The sequence below is a fragment of the Acinonyx jubatus genome, chromosome D2, assembly GCF_027475565.1.
Source record: "Acinonyx jubatus isolate Ajub_Pintada_27869175 chromosome D2, VMU_Ajub_asm_v1.0, whole genome shotgun sequence".
Lineage (NCBI taxonomy): Eukaryota > Metazoa > Chordata > Mammalia > Carnivora > Felidae > Acinonyx > Acinonyx jubatus.
The window spans coordinates 58,448,736-58,464,618 of record NC_069393.1 but is presented as its reverse complement, the minus strand read 5'-3'; the positions used below and the strand labels follow the sequence as shown (position 1 = coordinate 58,464,618).

Sequence of the window (15,883 nt, the reverse complement as noted above, 5' to 3'; positions counted from 1 at the left end):
CTTGATATGTCAAAGGATGGAGTTCTGGACTGCCACAGTGGCTGGAGACTGAGAAGAGAAATCGTAGAAAATAGACCCATAGGGGAGGCACAATTCCCCTCAAATCCATGGCTAATCTCCAAACTACATACATGAATGGGACACTCTAAGGATTCCAATGGAAAATGACAGAAGACTGAAAGATCCAAGCAGAGATTCTAGCTGCTGCCCATGAGGGGAGACATAGTTTAGAATATGATTCCTACTAAGTTAGAGGAATTTGATAGGCATCTCAAACTTTCCACTGAAAAGTTGGAAAACCCTACACTGAGAATAAATAGTAAGTCTAAGGAGTAAGGGATCTACCTTAAGACCAAGGGCAAAATCAAAACATACTTGCCCTAACAAACATGGAACCAAGACTCTATGAAGTCATGTGATCAGTCAGTAAGTTAATCGGTGTTAGATAAAAGAATCCAGGGTCATCGCAATTAGTCATTTATAATTCTACAATATAATAAAAAAACTGCTAGACATGAGAAAAAGCAGATAAATGGAACCCATAGTCAAGAGAAAAAAGGATAAAAAATGACCCTGAGATGATCTTGTATGGGAATCAGCATATAAAAGCTTTACAGAAGCTATAATGAATGTTCAACATCTTAAATGAAAGACAGTCATAATGAATGAACAGAAATTTTCACCAGAAAAAAATGAAAATCCAAAATGAACCGGACAGAAACTACAACTGAAAAGTGTATTATCTGAAATTTAAAATTTACTATATGGGCTTAAAAGCAGATTGGAGATAGCAGGGAAAAAAAAGTCAATGAAGACAGATCAACTGAAATTATCCAAACTGGAGAATAGAGACAGGGAAAGAAAAAGAAATGAATAGAGTCTCAATTATCTGTGGAATAAATGTCAATAATCTAACATATGTGTAATTGGAAACCTAGAAGAGAAGTGATAATGGGGCACAAAAGTTATAAAAATAGTGATCAAATATTTCTCAAATTTGGTGAAAACCACTGGCTTACTGATCGAAGATCAGCAAACTCTAGGGAGATTAAATACAAAGATAACAAGAACTACACACAGTCAAAATTGCTGAAAACCAATACAGACAAAACTTTGAAAGCAGCCAAAGAAAAAAGATGGATGCTTCATACATGGGAGCCAACAATATAAATAAAGGCAGACTCTTCACCATAAACAACAAAGGCTAGAAGACAAGAAATAACATTTTCAAATTGCTAGAAGGAAAAAAAAAAATCTCAAACCAGGTTTCTTACAATTAGAAAAGAGAATTATAAATATGAAAAGGAAGAGATCTAGAACAAACTCTGTGGTGCTGAATTGGAATTGAAGGTACCAATGTGAATTTATGGTTTTCAAATATATAAACCCAGATGTAAAATCTTGGCTTCTAGATACCATTTTACACTAAAAGGAACCATAGCTCTCTGGAGAAATGGCTGGTTACAGGACTGGATGGTGAAAATACAAGATGAACCTGGAGATCTGCAGGGAATGATGGCGATGTGTCAGAGGGGAATGATGCCAGCTTAAAGGGGCTTTTAGTAACCCAATATGGGATAATCTCAGTATTAAAATAAAAAAAATACAGTCTGTAATCTGTTGAATAAGGTACATTTCTTGAAAAACATAAATTACCAAAACTGACACAATAATAGAAAATCTGAATAGCTCTGCATCTATTAAAGAAATTAAAATTGTAATAAACAATTATTCCACATAAATTTTAAAAAATCCTCCCATAAAGAAAACTTCTACCCAGATGGTTTCACTGGTGAATTCTATTAAGTAATATGAAAGAAATAATACCAGAACTATACACAAACACTTTTAGAAAACAGAGGAGGAGGAGGAGAAGACTTCTCATCTCATTTTATCAGGGCATCATAATCCTAACACCAAAAACTGACACAGACATTAGAAAGAAAACTACAGGCCAATATCCCCCATGAACACAGACACAAAAAGTCTTAATAAATTCAATTAATGTAATTCACCATATTAACAGAATAAGTGTGGATGGGAGCATTTGACAAAATTAAACACCCATTCATGATGACAATAACAACAACAAAAACAAACCAAAATCTCAGCAAACTAGAAATAAAAGGGAACGTTCTTAATCCCACAAAGAGTGGCTAAAAAAATGTTAACTAACATCATACTTAGTAGTGAAAGACCAAATACAGTCCCTCTGAGATTGGGGACAAGGAAGGCAAAGATGTTGTTCTCTTACCACATCTATTCAACATTGTATTGGAGGCCACTGCCATTCAAATAAAGCAAAAAAGGGAAACAAATGGCAAATATGTTGGAAAAGAAGAAATAAAACTGTCTTTAGTAACAAATGATAGGAAATAAGGTCAAGAGTCAAAAATCAATTTATATTTTCTAGCAACAAACAATTAGAGAATGAAAAAATTTACAATAACACTGAAAAAAGATTAAAGAGTTAGAACTGAGTAAGAAATATACACTGAAAACTAAGAAACATTGCTCAGAAAAATTTAGAAAGACAATTAAATGCAGATATATACCATGTTTACAGACTGGAAAACTCAATATTACAGCGAGGTTAATTCTACTCAAATGGATACATGGTTTCAATAAAATCCAAATCAAAACCCACAGACTTCTTAAAAGAAACTAAGTTGATTCTAAAATCTATATAGAAATGCAAAGTATCTATGATAGCCAAAATAATATTAAAATTAAGAATATGGAAGACTTGGGGCACCTGGGTGGCTCAGTTAGTTGAGCATCCAACTTCGGCTCAGGTCATGATCTCACGGTTCAGGGGTTCAAGCCCCCCATTGCGCTCTGTGCTGACAGCTTACTCAGAGCCTGGAGCCTGCTTCGGATTCCGTGTCTCCCTCTCTCTGCCTCCCTCCCCCCCCCCCCGACTTGTGTTCTGTTTCTCTCTCTCAACAATAAATTAAAAAAAATTTTTTTTTAATTAAAAAAAAAGGACATGGAAGACTCACACACACTACCTGATTTCAAGACTTACTAAAGCTACAATGATGAAGACAGTGTAGTATTTGGTGCAAGGACAGACACTTCTAAAAAGAAAAGGTACTCTGAGCTCATCCTCTGTGTGGATTTGAAGTAGGGGTTGGCCAGTGCCTCAGCTGCTATTACCCTTTGCTCTGCATCCCAGCAGCACCCTCTTTTCCAGGAGGTGCAGAAATAGACTACACCGGGGGCACCTGTGTGGCTGGGTCGGTTAAGTGTCAGACTCTTGATTTTGGCTCAGGTCATGATCTCAGGGTTCATGAGATGGAGCGCTGCATCAGGCTCTCTGCTGACAATGCAGAGCCTGCTTGGGATTCTGTCTCCCGCACCCCCCTTCCCCTCCCCACTCTCTCTCTCTCTCTCAAAATAAATAAATATTAAAAAAAAAAAAGAGAGAGAGAGAGAGAAAGAAATAGAATACACTTGTACAACCAACTGATTTTTGGCAGCGACACTTCTGGAATTCATTGGGGGAAAGAAAAGACTTTTCAACAATGGTGTCAAAAAAACTGAATAAAAAAGTGTAGGTAAAATAATGAACAGCACTCATAAGAACTAATTTGAGATGGACTAAAGGGTAAAAGCTAAAACTTACAAACCTTCTGGAAGAAAACCTAGAATATGTACAAATCATGGGGTAATGATTGACAGATAGGGTTTCATTCAAAAATTAGAAACTTTTCATCAAAACACACCATGAATAAGCAAGCCATATATTATGAGAAAACACAGAACACATATCTCACAGAGCCAGCAGCTAGAACTCAACAGAACTCAATACAATTGAGTTCTAGAACTCAATAATAAGACAATGCAATTTTTTTAAATGGCAAAAAACTTAAACAGATACTTCACAAAATATCTGAATAGCTAATAAGCACATCAAAAAGTATTCAACATATGCTCACTAAAAAAGCTTTATATAAGAACATCCATAGCAACTTCACTTACAAAAATGCAAGCAGCTTAGGTGTCCATCAAAAGAATGGAAAACAAACTATAATGTACTTATTCAACAGATATATCAAAAGAATAAACTACTGATACAGTGGTATAAAATGGATGTCATAAAATTACACTGAGTGAAAGTCAGACTCCAAAAATCTATGATTCTATTACATGAAATTCTAGAAAAGGTGAAACTAACCTATGAGAGTAAGCTGACCAGTTTTTGATTCACTGGCGATGGGAAAACTGATTGGGAAGGAGACCAAGGAAACTTTCTTGGGTAATGAAAATGTTCTATAGCTTGATGAGGGTGGTGGTTACACAGGTAGATAGACTCATCATTAACTCACTGACTTATACAATATCTATGCAGTTCACTGTATGAAAATTTTACTTCAGTATGCAGTTAATATTTTAGAGGAAAAAGGACTAAACGTTTGCATAATTAATAAAAATACGCTATTTTCTAGGAAAAAAATAGTTATGGTAGGTTAGACAATTCCTTTTCCCCTCAGAAATGGATAGAAGACACTCAGAGGAACATTAGACAGATTCAAGAAAACAGTTCTAGTCCTGCAGGAGTCTCTAGAGTAAGCCTATGCATAAGCTTTTATTTTCTAGACATCCCATCTGTAAAATGGGCATATGATCTTGTTTACCTCCCAAGAAAGTCACATAGCTTAGTAAACTAAAACTTGTCACAGTCTTAAGATCACCCTGGAATAAAAAGGCTAAAAAATTCAGTATTTTACATTCAATATTTTACTAAGACTTCTTCCAGGCTAGAATTAAACTAGTGAGTATAATTGCCACTGGCAAGATACGCTCTGTCCCCATGCAACATTCGGAAAGGTAGCCTCACTGCTGAACCAGAGGCAGAGAATTTTGCGTTGGAGTACTTTAATACGTTTTTATATTGCATATAAAGCACATAAGCATAAACCAGTAAGATGCCTTGCTGAAAACTACCTTCTTTGTGAAAGCAGGCTGTAATTCTGAACAAGTTTTCAATTTTCACAGTGCTGCTAGGGTAAAACATTTTAAAGAGTTTAATTTTTTACAATGGATTCAATGACATAGGATTATCTAACAAAGTAATGGCTAATCAATAGAAGGTTTAGTTGTCAGGTGAAACATATAACACACTAAAAGGGATTGATTGCCAGACTTCTCCTTATTTACTAGAAGGTATATATTTAAAATGACACAAACTTGTTACCAGGCTGCATTCTTTTAACCTTGCAAAAAGCTGCTTAAGAAATCTGTTCAGCAGCCCTATAGCAAAACAAGATATGGTATAATGAAAATGGGCAGCGATTGGGGGGCAGTACAGGGGGGTACAGGGAGGGGGGAGACGGGGACTTTCAGATATATGGTAACATCAAATCAAGTTCCCAGCAAGAATATGGGATAGAAAAAGCAAACTACAAGGCGACATCTAGGGAAGCTGGGACTGGGCTTTAAAAATGCCACGCTGATGCTACCCAATCTCATTCAATGGATGCAATGCTCTATCTGATCTCCTCCCAAAGTACTCTTAGGGCAGATTTTTAAAAGACTCATACAAAAGGGCACAATAGGCTCCCCTCACCATTTTGTTTTTTTAATGGTACATCCACATTAAGCACTGAACACAAAATGAATTGGTCCATATGGGCTTCGACCAGCATATAAGCTGTTTCCTTTATAATTTATTCACAACATCTCAAGTCTCTATATGAAAATACACTTTTTATGGTCATTGCAACCCAGGAGTTCAATAATACTTTTTCTACTAAGTCAGTGATTACACAATTTATCAAAGAATGATTACCCTGAAATAAACATAAAACAAAACACCAACCCCCTATACAGTCTTCCTTCCTCAAAGTAATTTTAAGAAAGCCAGTTATTAAATTGCTTCTTTTGGAAGAAGGGTTTTTGTAGCTAGACACAAATTGCCAAACCATGTTTTTAAAAAAAGTTATTAGACTCTGAAGGATTCAGCCGAAGTGGGAAGTTAAATAAACAAATCACTTCATCAGACTTGGAAAGATCACTTTTGTCTTACTTAAGAGACCTACATTAATTACCTTTAAGATCTTTTACATGGACTATTTAAAATAAGTACAATTTATTTATTTATTTCAAATGAGGTGCTTCTTCCAAAGTATTAAATAATGTCTACAAATGCAAAAGCATTTTTATAAATAGGTAATTAAAACAGATGACTAAAATTAAGTCAAGCTGCAAAACATTACCCAGGATGCACTGTGATTTTTTTTTTTTTTTTTTTTAATAAACATCTCACACAATATTTTTCCATCCAAAGCCCAAAGCACTTCAGGGGGTAAAAAAGAGGTAGGAAGTTTCATAGGGAAAAAAAAAAGCACACATATATAATGAAATAACGCCAAACTCCAAACTAAAGTATTTACAAGATAGTCCCTTAAGCATAGTTTGTCATATTGCAATTACACCTTGCCTACTGCCAAGTCAAAGTGCTTACTATTGCCACTAGAGGGAGAAGTGTCTTAACACAAAGCAACAGCAGATAGGGAATGGGTTTTCTTGAGCAATTATCAGAACAAAGCTCCCCTGGCTGTGTGTACCTTCTAATTACTCAATACAATTAAAATGACTAACCTAAAACAAATAGAAAAAAAACTTGCCTGGCTAATATCTGGGACTTCATTAAACCTTCTCTCCTCATCAATCAAATCAGAAAGAAGGGAATGCCATCATATACAAACATTATAGAGCTATTAAAGGAAGTAAATTCAGTGAGTGTTTTTTTTTGGTTTTGTTTTTTTTTTTTAAGGAAGAAAAGAAGTGGCTCTCTTGAAAAAAAGAAATGTCGTGGTATTTACCCATCTGGATGCTGCTTGAAAACAAATTGTCCTCCAAAGAGCAGAAATACAGTATGTTTTCTCTCAGTTCACTGGCTTATGAATGACTTTTTGTTGTTGTTGTTGTTTTGTTAATACACAATATAATGTCATTTTCTGTGTCAGTGACGTGCTTTTTTCCTCCTACTCATCCAACTGTATAAAGGAGCTGTGCCAGTTAGACCCCCATGCTTATACGGGGCTGTTTAAGATCTTTACTGCTGTGTTTTATGGATCTACTCCAAGGTACTGTTCAGAACAACATAGGAATTTGGGGGCACAGGGATAGGAAAGGAAAACAGCTACTTATTCCTTCCAAAAGCCTTATGTAGTTCCCTTTATAAGGCCCAGTCATTAACAGAAGATGACAACACAGTCATTTTTCTTTCAGCTGACAATTGTGACATTTTTCCAGCAGCGTGCAAGGTGTTGAAAACCTGGCAGCTGTTACCTCCTGGGATGAAGATACTTTTTTATCCTCCCTTGACAGTTTAACTCAGTGGGTCAGCACCTTTAAAAGACTGCAAAGTATCCTTGAAGAGGATGGAAGCTTGAATTACTGCTCCCTCCCTAATCAATGTAAACCCTCACTGCAGGTGAAGTCTCCTTCTATAGAGGTGCATGGGGGAGGAAAATGTAATGCCCTGAGCCAGATGGTTTTTATCTTGTTTTTAAAGAATAAAGGAACAAGCTAACAAGGGAGACAGCTACTTTGTTAGCTTCTTGGCCTCTCTCATGGCTTTGCATCCCCAGGGTTCCAGCTACACAAGAGAAAGAATACAGAAAAACGTAAACACTTAAAGAAATATAACTAGAGGGCTGGCATCATGCTGCTTTCAAAGAGTTGAGAGAGTTCTACTCAATGCTTTATTTATCACTGCCCACGTTCTCAGGATGGTAAGTGGACACATACACAAAGGGAATGGGGGATGGGGGAAGGATTAGATAGAGGTCACAATTTACTCAATTACATAGAAAGGCAGGGCTGACAGATCCTATTAGCACCAATGTGAAGCAAAGGAGTTGCATGTTGTAAGGCTACATTTTCAAAAAGTAATGAGTACTTTCATGTATCCTCCCAGGCCTTTGCCCTTGTTTGCAGATATGAATAAAAGCTATGAAAACAGTTGCTATGGTTTCTTTGACTTCACATTTTAGGAATAAAAGTAGAAAGAAAATTGTAGCCACTTTGTACATTCTTTAAATAAAAGTTCACACTTCACTTAATGTGGATAGAAGAGATTATTCTGAAATTTAGAAAATTAAAAGAATACATTACCTTTTTTTCCCCACCAACTTTCCTGCCTTCTGATATGGAATGGAAAAGCAGGTATACAAAATGGCTTAGTGACACAGGGACCAATGTCTCCTGACTTTCTCCCTCAGTATTTTCTTTTTCTACTAATGTCTTTGTTAGGTTTTGGAATTACGGTAATGGTGGCCTCAGAATACAAGTCCAGAAGTGTTCCTGCCTTCTCTATTTTCTGAGTTTGCACAGGAGTGGGTTATTTATTCTGCAATATTTCATAGAATTCACCAGTGAAACCATATGGGGGCCTTTTGATAATCTGATTTCTTTAAGAGACATCAGGCTATTCAAATTTGGTTTCACCTTGCATTGGTTTCTGTAAGTTTTATTTTTCAAGGAATTAGTCCATTTCATCTAAGTTGCCAAAGCTGTGGTTTAAAGTTGTTTATAATATTCCCTCATTATTCTTTAAATGTCTGTAAGAATTGTAGTGATAACCTGTCTTTTAGCTCCTCCAGTGATTAAGTAACTCAAAGTTACCACACAGTAGTCACAGTCTATCAACACCTGTGAAACTGTACTTTAGAACAATATATGTAAACTATAAAATCAGTTTAAAACACTACTATGTAACCAAGCATTTAAAAATAAAAAGTGAAAGAGTTCCTGAAATCCCATTAGAAATATCTGTAAAAGAATCTCAAGGGATTGGCCTAGATGATGCAAATCCTACCTACATCAACACTAGGGAAAAGGCAGCTTTGACATCTTTTTATCTATATAGCTTGACTAAAGTGGGGAGGGGGAGCAAATGGCACTTCATTATTGTCATGCAACAGAGAAAAGGGGGAGTTTAAACAGCTTATATATTATGTCCTACATTAAAAAAAATCAGCAGTGGGGTAATCAAGTTCAGGGCAGTCCCGGACAGCTGCCCTGTGACCCGCTTCTATTGACCCCTGCTATTCATCACTCTTCCCTAAGATTGAGAGGGCAAGCTCCTAGGGAGTGACCACCACAATAGACAGACACAAGCCAACAGTAATCTGGTTCGAGCAAAAAACCAGATGGCACTGCAATAAATTTACAAATCTGCATTCATGGGGCTGTTAAAACACCCAGAAGCTAAAAGATTCAGAGGGCCCCAAGAGGATCTCCTACTTCCCAGTTTCTAAAGGCCATTTCTCTTTCCAAGAACACTGAGTTCATGCTCTTCATAAAGAGAATAGAGAAAAAACCCTTTACAAAGAGAGGAGGGGGAAAAAAAAAACCTCATGACCTAATTAATCTCCAGAGCTTGGATCTCAACACTGAATGGCAGATATTAGAAAAACCATTGTGGAGCAATAGGAGGAAAAACAAAAACAAAAACAAGACAGTTGTTATATTAGAGTGGAGAGGGTGAAGCAAACCTGCTAAAAAGCAATGAAAAAGCCACATCAAATCTCTTTCAAATACTGCACACGACAGATCTTGCAAGTAGAAAATGATTCAATAATGTATGCATTTATTTTTAAAATGAATCAGATTAGTCCCATGTGTGACCTGCCGGTCCATCTGTATGTGCTGGACTTAATAGGCACGATTCTCTCTCTTGCTTCAGTTTGAAGTATGAGAGAGATAAATTTAGTTTAATTTTCAACAGATCAGCCTATCCATTTTCCAAATGGACCATCTGGATCAGCCTATTAAAATTAATTTATAACTTTGCAGAGTGAAAATTCGTTTGTTAGCTTAAATAAAGTTGCCAAAACTTTTTGTTGTGTCATTGTTTTCTGACAGTTGTTTCTGAATAGTGGGCAGACCGCTTCCACCTCTAAATTTATCTTACTCAATACTGTTCTATTTATTTAGATTTATAGATCAGGTGTTTGTCTCCAAATAGTTAAAGTTGTAACTGCACAATACCAATCACTGATCGTTTGGGTTTTTTACAAAGCTTCCTGAATGGATTCAATTCTACTTACTAGACAATAATTTTTACAAAAAACGAAAGTGCCCGTCCCCAAATTTTTAACAGAAAGTAAATAAAAAAATGGACATATCACAGTTTCAAGTACTTTCTCCCGAAATTAACACTGTATACAGGGGCACCTGCGTGGCTCAGTTGGTTAAGCGTCTGACTTCGGCTCAGGTCACGATCTCAGAGTTTGTGGTCTCGAGCCCCGTGTCGGGCTCCGTGCTGACAGTTCAGAGTCTGGAACCTGCTTCAGATTCTGTGTCTCCCTCTCTCTCTGCCCCTCCCCTGCTCATGCTCGCTCGTGTTCTCTCACTCTCAAAACTAAAATAAACATTAACAAAACCCAAACACTATACAAACCGGAATAAGAAGGCAGAAGTAGAAACACTTGGGCAACATGGAGATCTCGGTTTTAACTCACTGACTGGCTAATAATAAGCAAGTCCTCTAGTCTCTCTAAGCCTCCATTTTCTTCATCTATAAATCAGAGACCCTATCTAGAAACTTTGCAGGGGGATTGTGAGAATGGAATGAAACAAGTAGCAGGGTTATGGTGGGCACTCAACAAATATTAGACCTCTTCTCCTTTTTCCTAGAATAATGCCATAATGCGAGTAAATTAAAATTATTTTTACTACTGCTCGTTCTCATCTTATCCAACTATATATTAAAAATTAATAGGTGGTATGCCTATTCTCTGGCAACACTGTAAGAACTTGTTTTTGTTGCTAGTGGGAGACAGAAGATGTTAGAGGTTGTTGCTACAGGCAGTGAGAAGAAGAAATTTTTTGATGAAATGTTTTTGGACATTTTAACCCCCAAAAAAGTTTTTTTTAACGTTTATTTACTTGAGAGACAGAGACTGACAGAGTGCAAGCAGGGGAGGGGCAGAGAGAGAGAGAGGGAGACACAGAATCTGACGCAGACTCCAGGCTCTGCGGTGTCAGCAAAGAGCCTGATGAGGGGCTCAAACTCATCAACTGTGAGATCGTGACCTGAGCTGAAGTTGGTCACCCAAGTGGCCCAGGACATTTTAATTTTAAAAAAGAGAGCACCAAGGAATTAACTTTCAAAGTAAAATGTGTTACCTTTGGGGATTGGGAACACAGTAAGCAGTAAGTTTTTTTAGGTTATCAATAACAGTCTTTACTTTTAGAAAAGGCAAATATCGCTCAGACTAAAAGGAGCTAACTTCTCTAGAGGCAGATCCCTTTTGATTGTTAAATTTTTTTTAATGTATTAAGAATCTCAGTAGGAAAGTAAGATTTAAAGCCAACTATTCTACTATCTGCACTTAAGAAGCAATTCAAGTTATTTTTCCTGAATAAGAAAACTTTTATTTGATGTTGTTTTCACTACACGTAAGCAATCGATCTGTCCTGTACTTGTACACCTAGGATATTTTTAAATGATTGGGAAAACAATGTTACCTGATTGAAATTGATGGCTATAGCCAGACCAACTTCAAAGTACTCTTAATTTAAGCTCTAATGCTTAATGAATGGCAAATTGAGGGTTTCCTGTCTTTTGTTTTGTTGTTGGTAGCTTTTTACTTTAAGACAGACTGAATTTCATACCTGTCTAAGTGAATTCTTCTCTGGTATTATCTTCCTAGGGGGTTCGCCATTATTACAGTCTTCTCTCTCTGAGGAATTCTGTGAAAGAAAGTAAGCTTTAATTCAGTTCTCATTATCTTCAATCTTATTCTGTGGGGGTAACTGAATTACATTTCTAATTCTGTAAGCTAGAATACCATGCATATTTATGCATTTATTCATTTGAAGATTTATATACACATAGACATACACTTATGTAAAGGAAAACATATGCCCATGTATATAAATAAATGTAAGTAGGGACGTAGGTGGAAAGTATTTCATTTATATTTAAGCACTGCCCAGCAGATCACATTCATCAGATATCTAGTTTATTGCTCTTTGAAAATGCAGGTGGGCACTGGACATGAGAAAGTTCCAGTTTATGCTTAGCTGATAACAACTTAAAGCATGATTATTACCTTCTCTTTAAATAATTAGTTTTGAACTATACTAAATGTTTGGTCACTACAAATTCTCAAAGTATGGATCCTAAAAAAAGAGTTCTTTCTCTTCTTCTTCTTCTCAGATTTGATTTTCTTTTATTAAAAATAACATAGTACTTAGCTCAAAACAACATCATTTCATCAACGCTTTAGGATTAGAGTCCATTCTTGCCACTATCATCTCAAATAGCAGCTAGGAGGCCATAAATGTCAATGGGATTTTTAAATACTTAAGAAGAGGAGGAAAAACAACAATCCAATTGAAAGCAAGTTCAGAATTCTAAATATCAACAGAATTATAAAGCAGCAACACACAGAATGGGAGAAAATATTTGCAAATCATGTATCTGATAAAGGACTAATATCTAGAATATGTAAAGAAGTTGTCAACTAACCAAACAAAAAACCCCAAACAACCCAATTCAAAAATGCACAAAGGACTTGGCTAGACATTTCTCTAAAGAAGGTACAAACGGCCAATCAGCACATAAAAAGATGACCAACATCACTAATCATATTTCAGAATGTAAATCAAAAAGTGTAAGTAGATACCACATCACATTCATCAAGAAGGCGACTATAAAAAACAGACAAAAACCAAAATATATATTGGCAAGGTTGCTGAGAAATTGGAACTCTTATGCACTGTTAGTATGAATGTAGAAACAGCTGCTATGGAAAACAGTATGGTGGTTCCTCAAAAATTAAAAATAGAATTATCATATGATCCAACAATTCCACTTCTGGTATATACTCAAAAGAGTAGAAAGCAGAGTCTCAAGGAGGTATGTGCACGTTCATGTTCATAGCAGCATTACCCACAATAGCTAAAAGGTGGAAGCAATCCAAGTGTCCACTGACTGATGGAAGGGATAAATAAAATGTGGTGTATACATCAAAGGAACAGGGTTCAGCCTCAAAAAGGAAGGAAAATGATACAGGCTACAACATGGACAAACCTTGAGAACATTATGCTAAGTGACATAAGTCAGTCACAGAAAGATAAACACTGTATGATTCCACATATATGAGATACTCAGAGTAGTCAAAATCATACAGAAAGCGGATGGTGATTGCCAGGGACTGGGAGAAGGGGGGAATGGGGAATTATTGTTTAACGGGTATAGAATTTCAGTTTTACAAGATGGAGAATTATGGAGACAGATGGGGGTGATGGTTGCAAAACATTATGAATGTATTTAACACCACTAAAAAATGGTTAAGGTGATTAATTTTGTTATATATTTTTACCACAATACAAAATAATAGAAAAAAAATCTGGTAATCAACACATGTAAGTCACTATCTGCAAGGCAAAATACAGAAACTCCGAATACATATTTTTGGGTACTATTTTCCACAACTACATTTATAGTGTTAATATTTTAATATTTGCAAGTTTAAAATACTCATTACATATATCCAACACAGTCTAACTGGGGAGCTACTTTATTTTTAGATCCAGGAATTGTTTCCAAACATGAGTTGATCTGAAAATTTTCATACAAGTATGAAGTTATTAGTAGAGTATAGGACCATAACTGTACTTTACACTTAGGTGTACCTTTTCTGGTTTGTATCAAATATTGTATTTTAAAATATATTAAAGGACAAGCAGCATATATATAGTGTCATTTTAGGGCCTTTGCACCTCTGTGGCTACAATCTGTGGGCCCTGTGCATTACCTGTAGTTGGGTGACAGACTACTACTGTAAGGTGTTCCTTTTGGTCAGAAATCTCTTATGAGATTTAACCTGATATTTTATATTTGTGATGACCACTTGAAGGTAATGGTCCCTAAAATTAAGACAAAAAAGAAAAAAATATGCTTTGCTATAAGCAAGGGACAGAGAGACTCAATAACTTCAGAATTCTGTTTTTTCTCCCCATTTTGAAAAAAAAGTAATTTAGTCTACCTACAAAACAGAGAGATAAAGCTGAATTAATGACTATAAAGCATTCCAAACAAGGAAACTAGCAATGTATGCCACTGTAAGATAAGCAAAGGAGGGGAAAGGCCAACATTAAACCCGTAAGATCAACTTGAGTATTTAACTTTTTTTAAAAAAAAAAGAAAATATAGGGGCGCCTAGGTGGCTTAGTCAGTTAAGTGTCTGACTCTTGGTTTTGGCTCAGGTCATGATTCATGGTTTGTGTGGTTGAGCCCTGTGTCGGGCTCTGTGCTGACAGTGCAGAGCCTGCTTGGGATATTCTCTCTCCCTCTCTGCCCCTCCCCAGCTCTTGTTCTCTCTCTCTCTTTCACAAAGTAAATAAATAAACGTTAAACAAAATAAAAAATAAAGTATAAATCAAAGTTTTAAATGCTAAAATTAAAAAATTAAATGTTTTACAGAATACAAACTTAAGGCAGTATTCAATTATAAACTTACAATTTGCAAGTAACTATTCCCCAGACCATGAAGTTCCACCCTCCCTTAAATGAAGTACCATTTATAATCAAAACTGGTTTAATTCAATGTAAATTACTATATTTGAACGTTAATTATGTTTTGTAAAAATGTCATCATAATAAACTGGAAGCCTAGTTATGTTTTGGTCAAAGTTTATTATAGTAAAGTCACCATAAAGCACATTTTTACTGTATACGTACAGGAAGGGAAACAAAATTGATGGTAAACTCTCTATATACTAAATTACATTGTGAAAACAGTAACGTGAACCTAATGAGCGGCAACTATCTAGCCCATATCCACAATTTTCTTCCTCCTGACTCTCTTAATCTGATTTACTTATCTCTACCTCACAGTAGAGAGATCTGATAGACACTACTTTAACATTATGTGCCTCTTGATATGATGTACTGAGAAGAACACATTATTACTTCTGAGGTAACCTTGCCAAAAATATCTAAGCTCAATCTGATCACAGAAAATATCAGACTAACCCAAATTGAGGGATTGAGTAATTTTTTAAAATTACTAGTATTGTACTAACAAAAAATGTCACAGTCATGAAATACAAAGAAAGACTAAGGATCTGTTTCAGGTGAAAGGAAACTAAAGAGACATGACAACTGAATGCAACTTGTGCTCTGAGATCACTGGGGTGGGGGTAAAATTGATGGTAAACTCCTCTGTACACACTTACATAGTGACAACAGTGATCTGCATCTAACAGAATGAGTAGTGCCTATCTAGACCACACCCACAATTTTCTTCTTCCTGACCCCTCTACTGCATTTGATTTTGATGGTTAAGTACTGAGTATTGTGACATAATGGTATAAAAAACATTACTGGAACAATTAGAAAAATTTGAATAAGGTCTACAGATGAGCTAATAACATTGTATTGGTGTTAATTGCCTGATTGTTTCCTCACTTTTAAAATTTACATACAGAAAAATTCACTTGTTTTGGTGTTTAGTTATACGAGTTTGACAAAAAACATACCGTTATGTAACTACCACCGCACTCAAGATGTATCATTTCCCAAATTCTCTTGCACTGCCCTTATCCAGTGAGCCCCTTTCTCTAGTAATCACAGATTTTTTTTGTCTCAATAATTTTATCTTTTCCAAATATCACAAAATGGAATCATATACTATGTAATTTTTTGAGCCTTTACCCACTTGGCTTAATACATCTGAGATTCACTCTTGTTGAATAGACCAGTAGTTCTTTCCTTTTTACTGTCAAGTAGTATCACTGTATGGATGCTCCACAGTTTCTTTATACATTGTTTCCTGATTTTGATAATTTGTACTGTGATTATTTGAAAGAATATCCTTGTTTTTTGGAACATACAATGAAACACTTATGTTGG

The 15,883-nt window shown here is 35.8% G+C and overlaps 1 protein-coding gene across 7 annotated transcripts in view; it reads right to left on the bottom strand.

The window, feature by feature from the left end:
* BTRC (beta-transducin repeat containing E3 ubiquitin protein ligase) overlaps positions 1–15,883 on the bottom strand; it is a 179,236-nt gene that overhangs the window by 70,817 nt on the left and 92,536 nt on the right. For 4 of the 7 annotated variants that reach the window (XM_015063030.3, XM_015063033.3, XM_015063032.3 and 1 more), the window contains one exon: positions 11,635–11,712. The exons of the other annotated variants lie outside the window; for them this stretch is intronic. In XM_015063030.3, the coding sequence (XP_014918516.1) occupies positions 11,635–11,712 (78 nt within the window). The remainder of the gene's footprint in view (positions 1–11,634; positions 11,713–15,883) is intronic. 7 annotated transcript variants of the gene reach the window in all.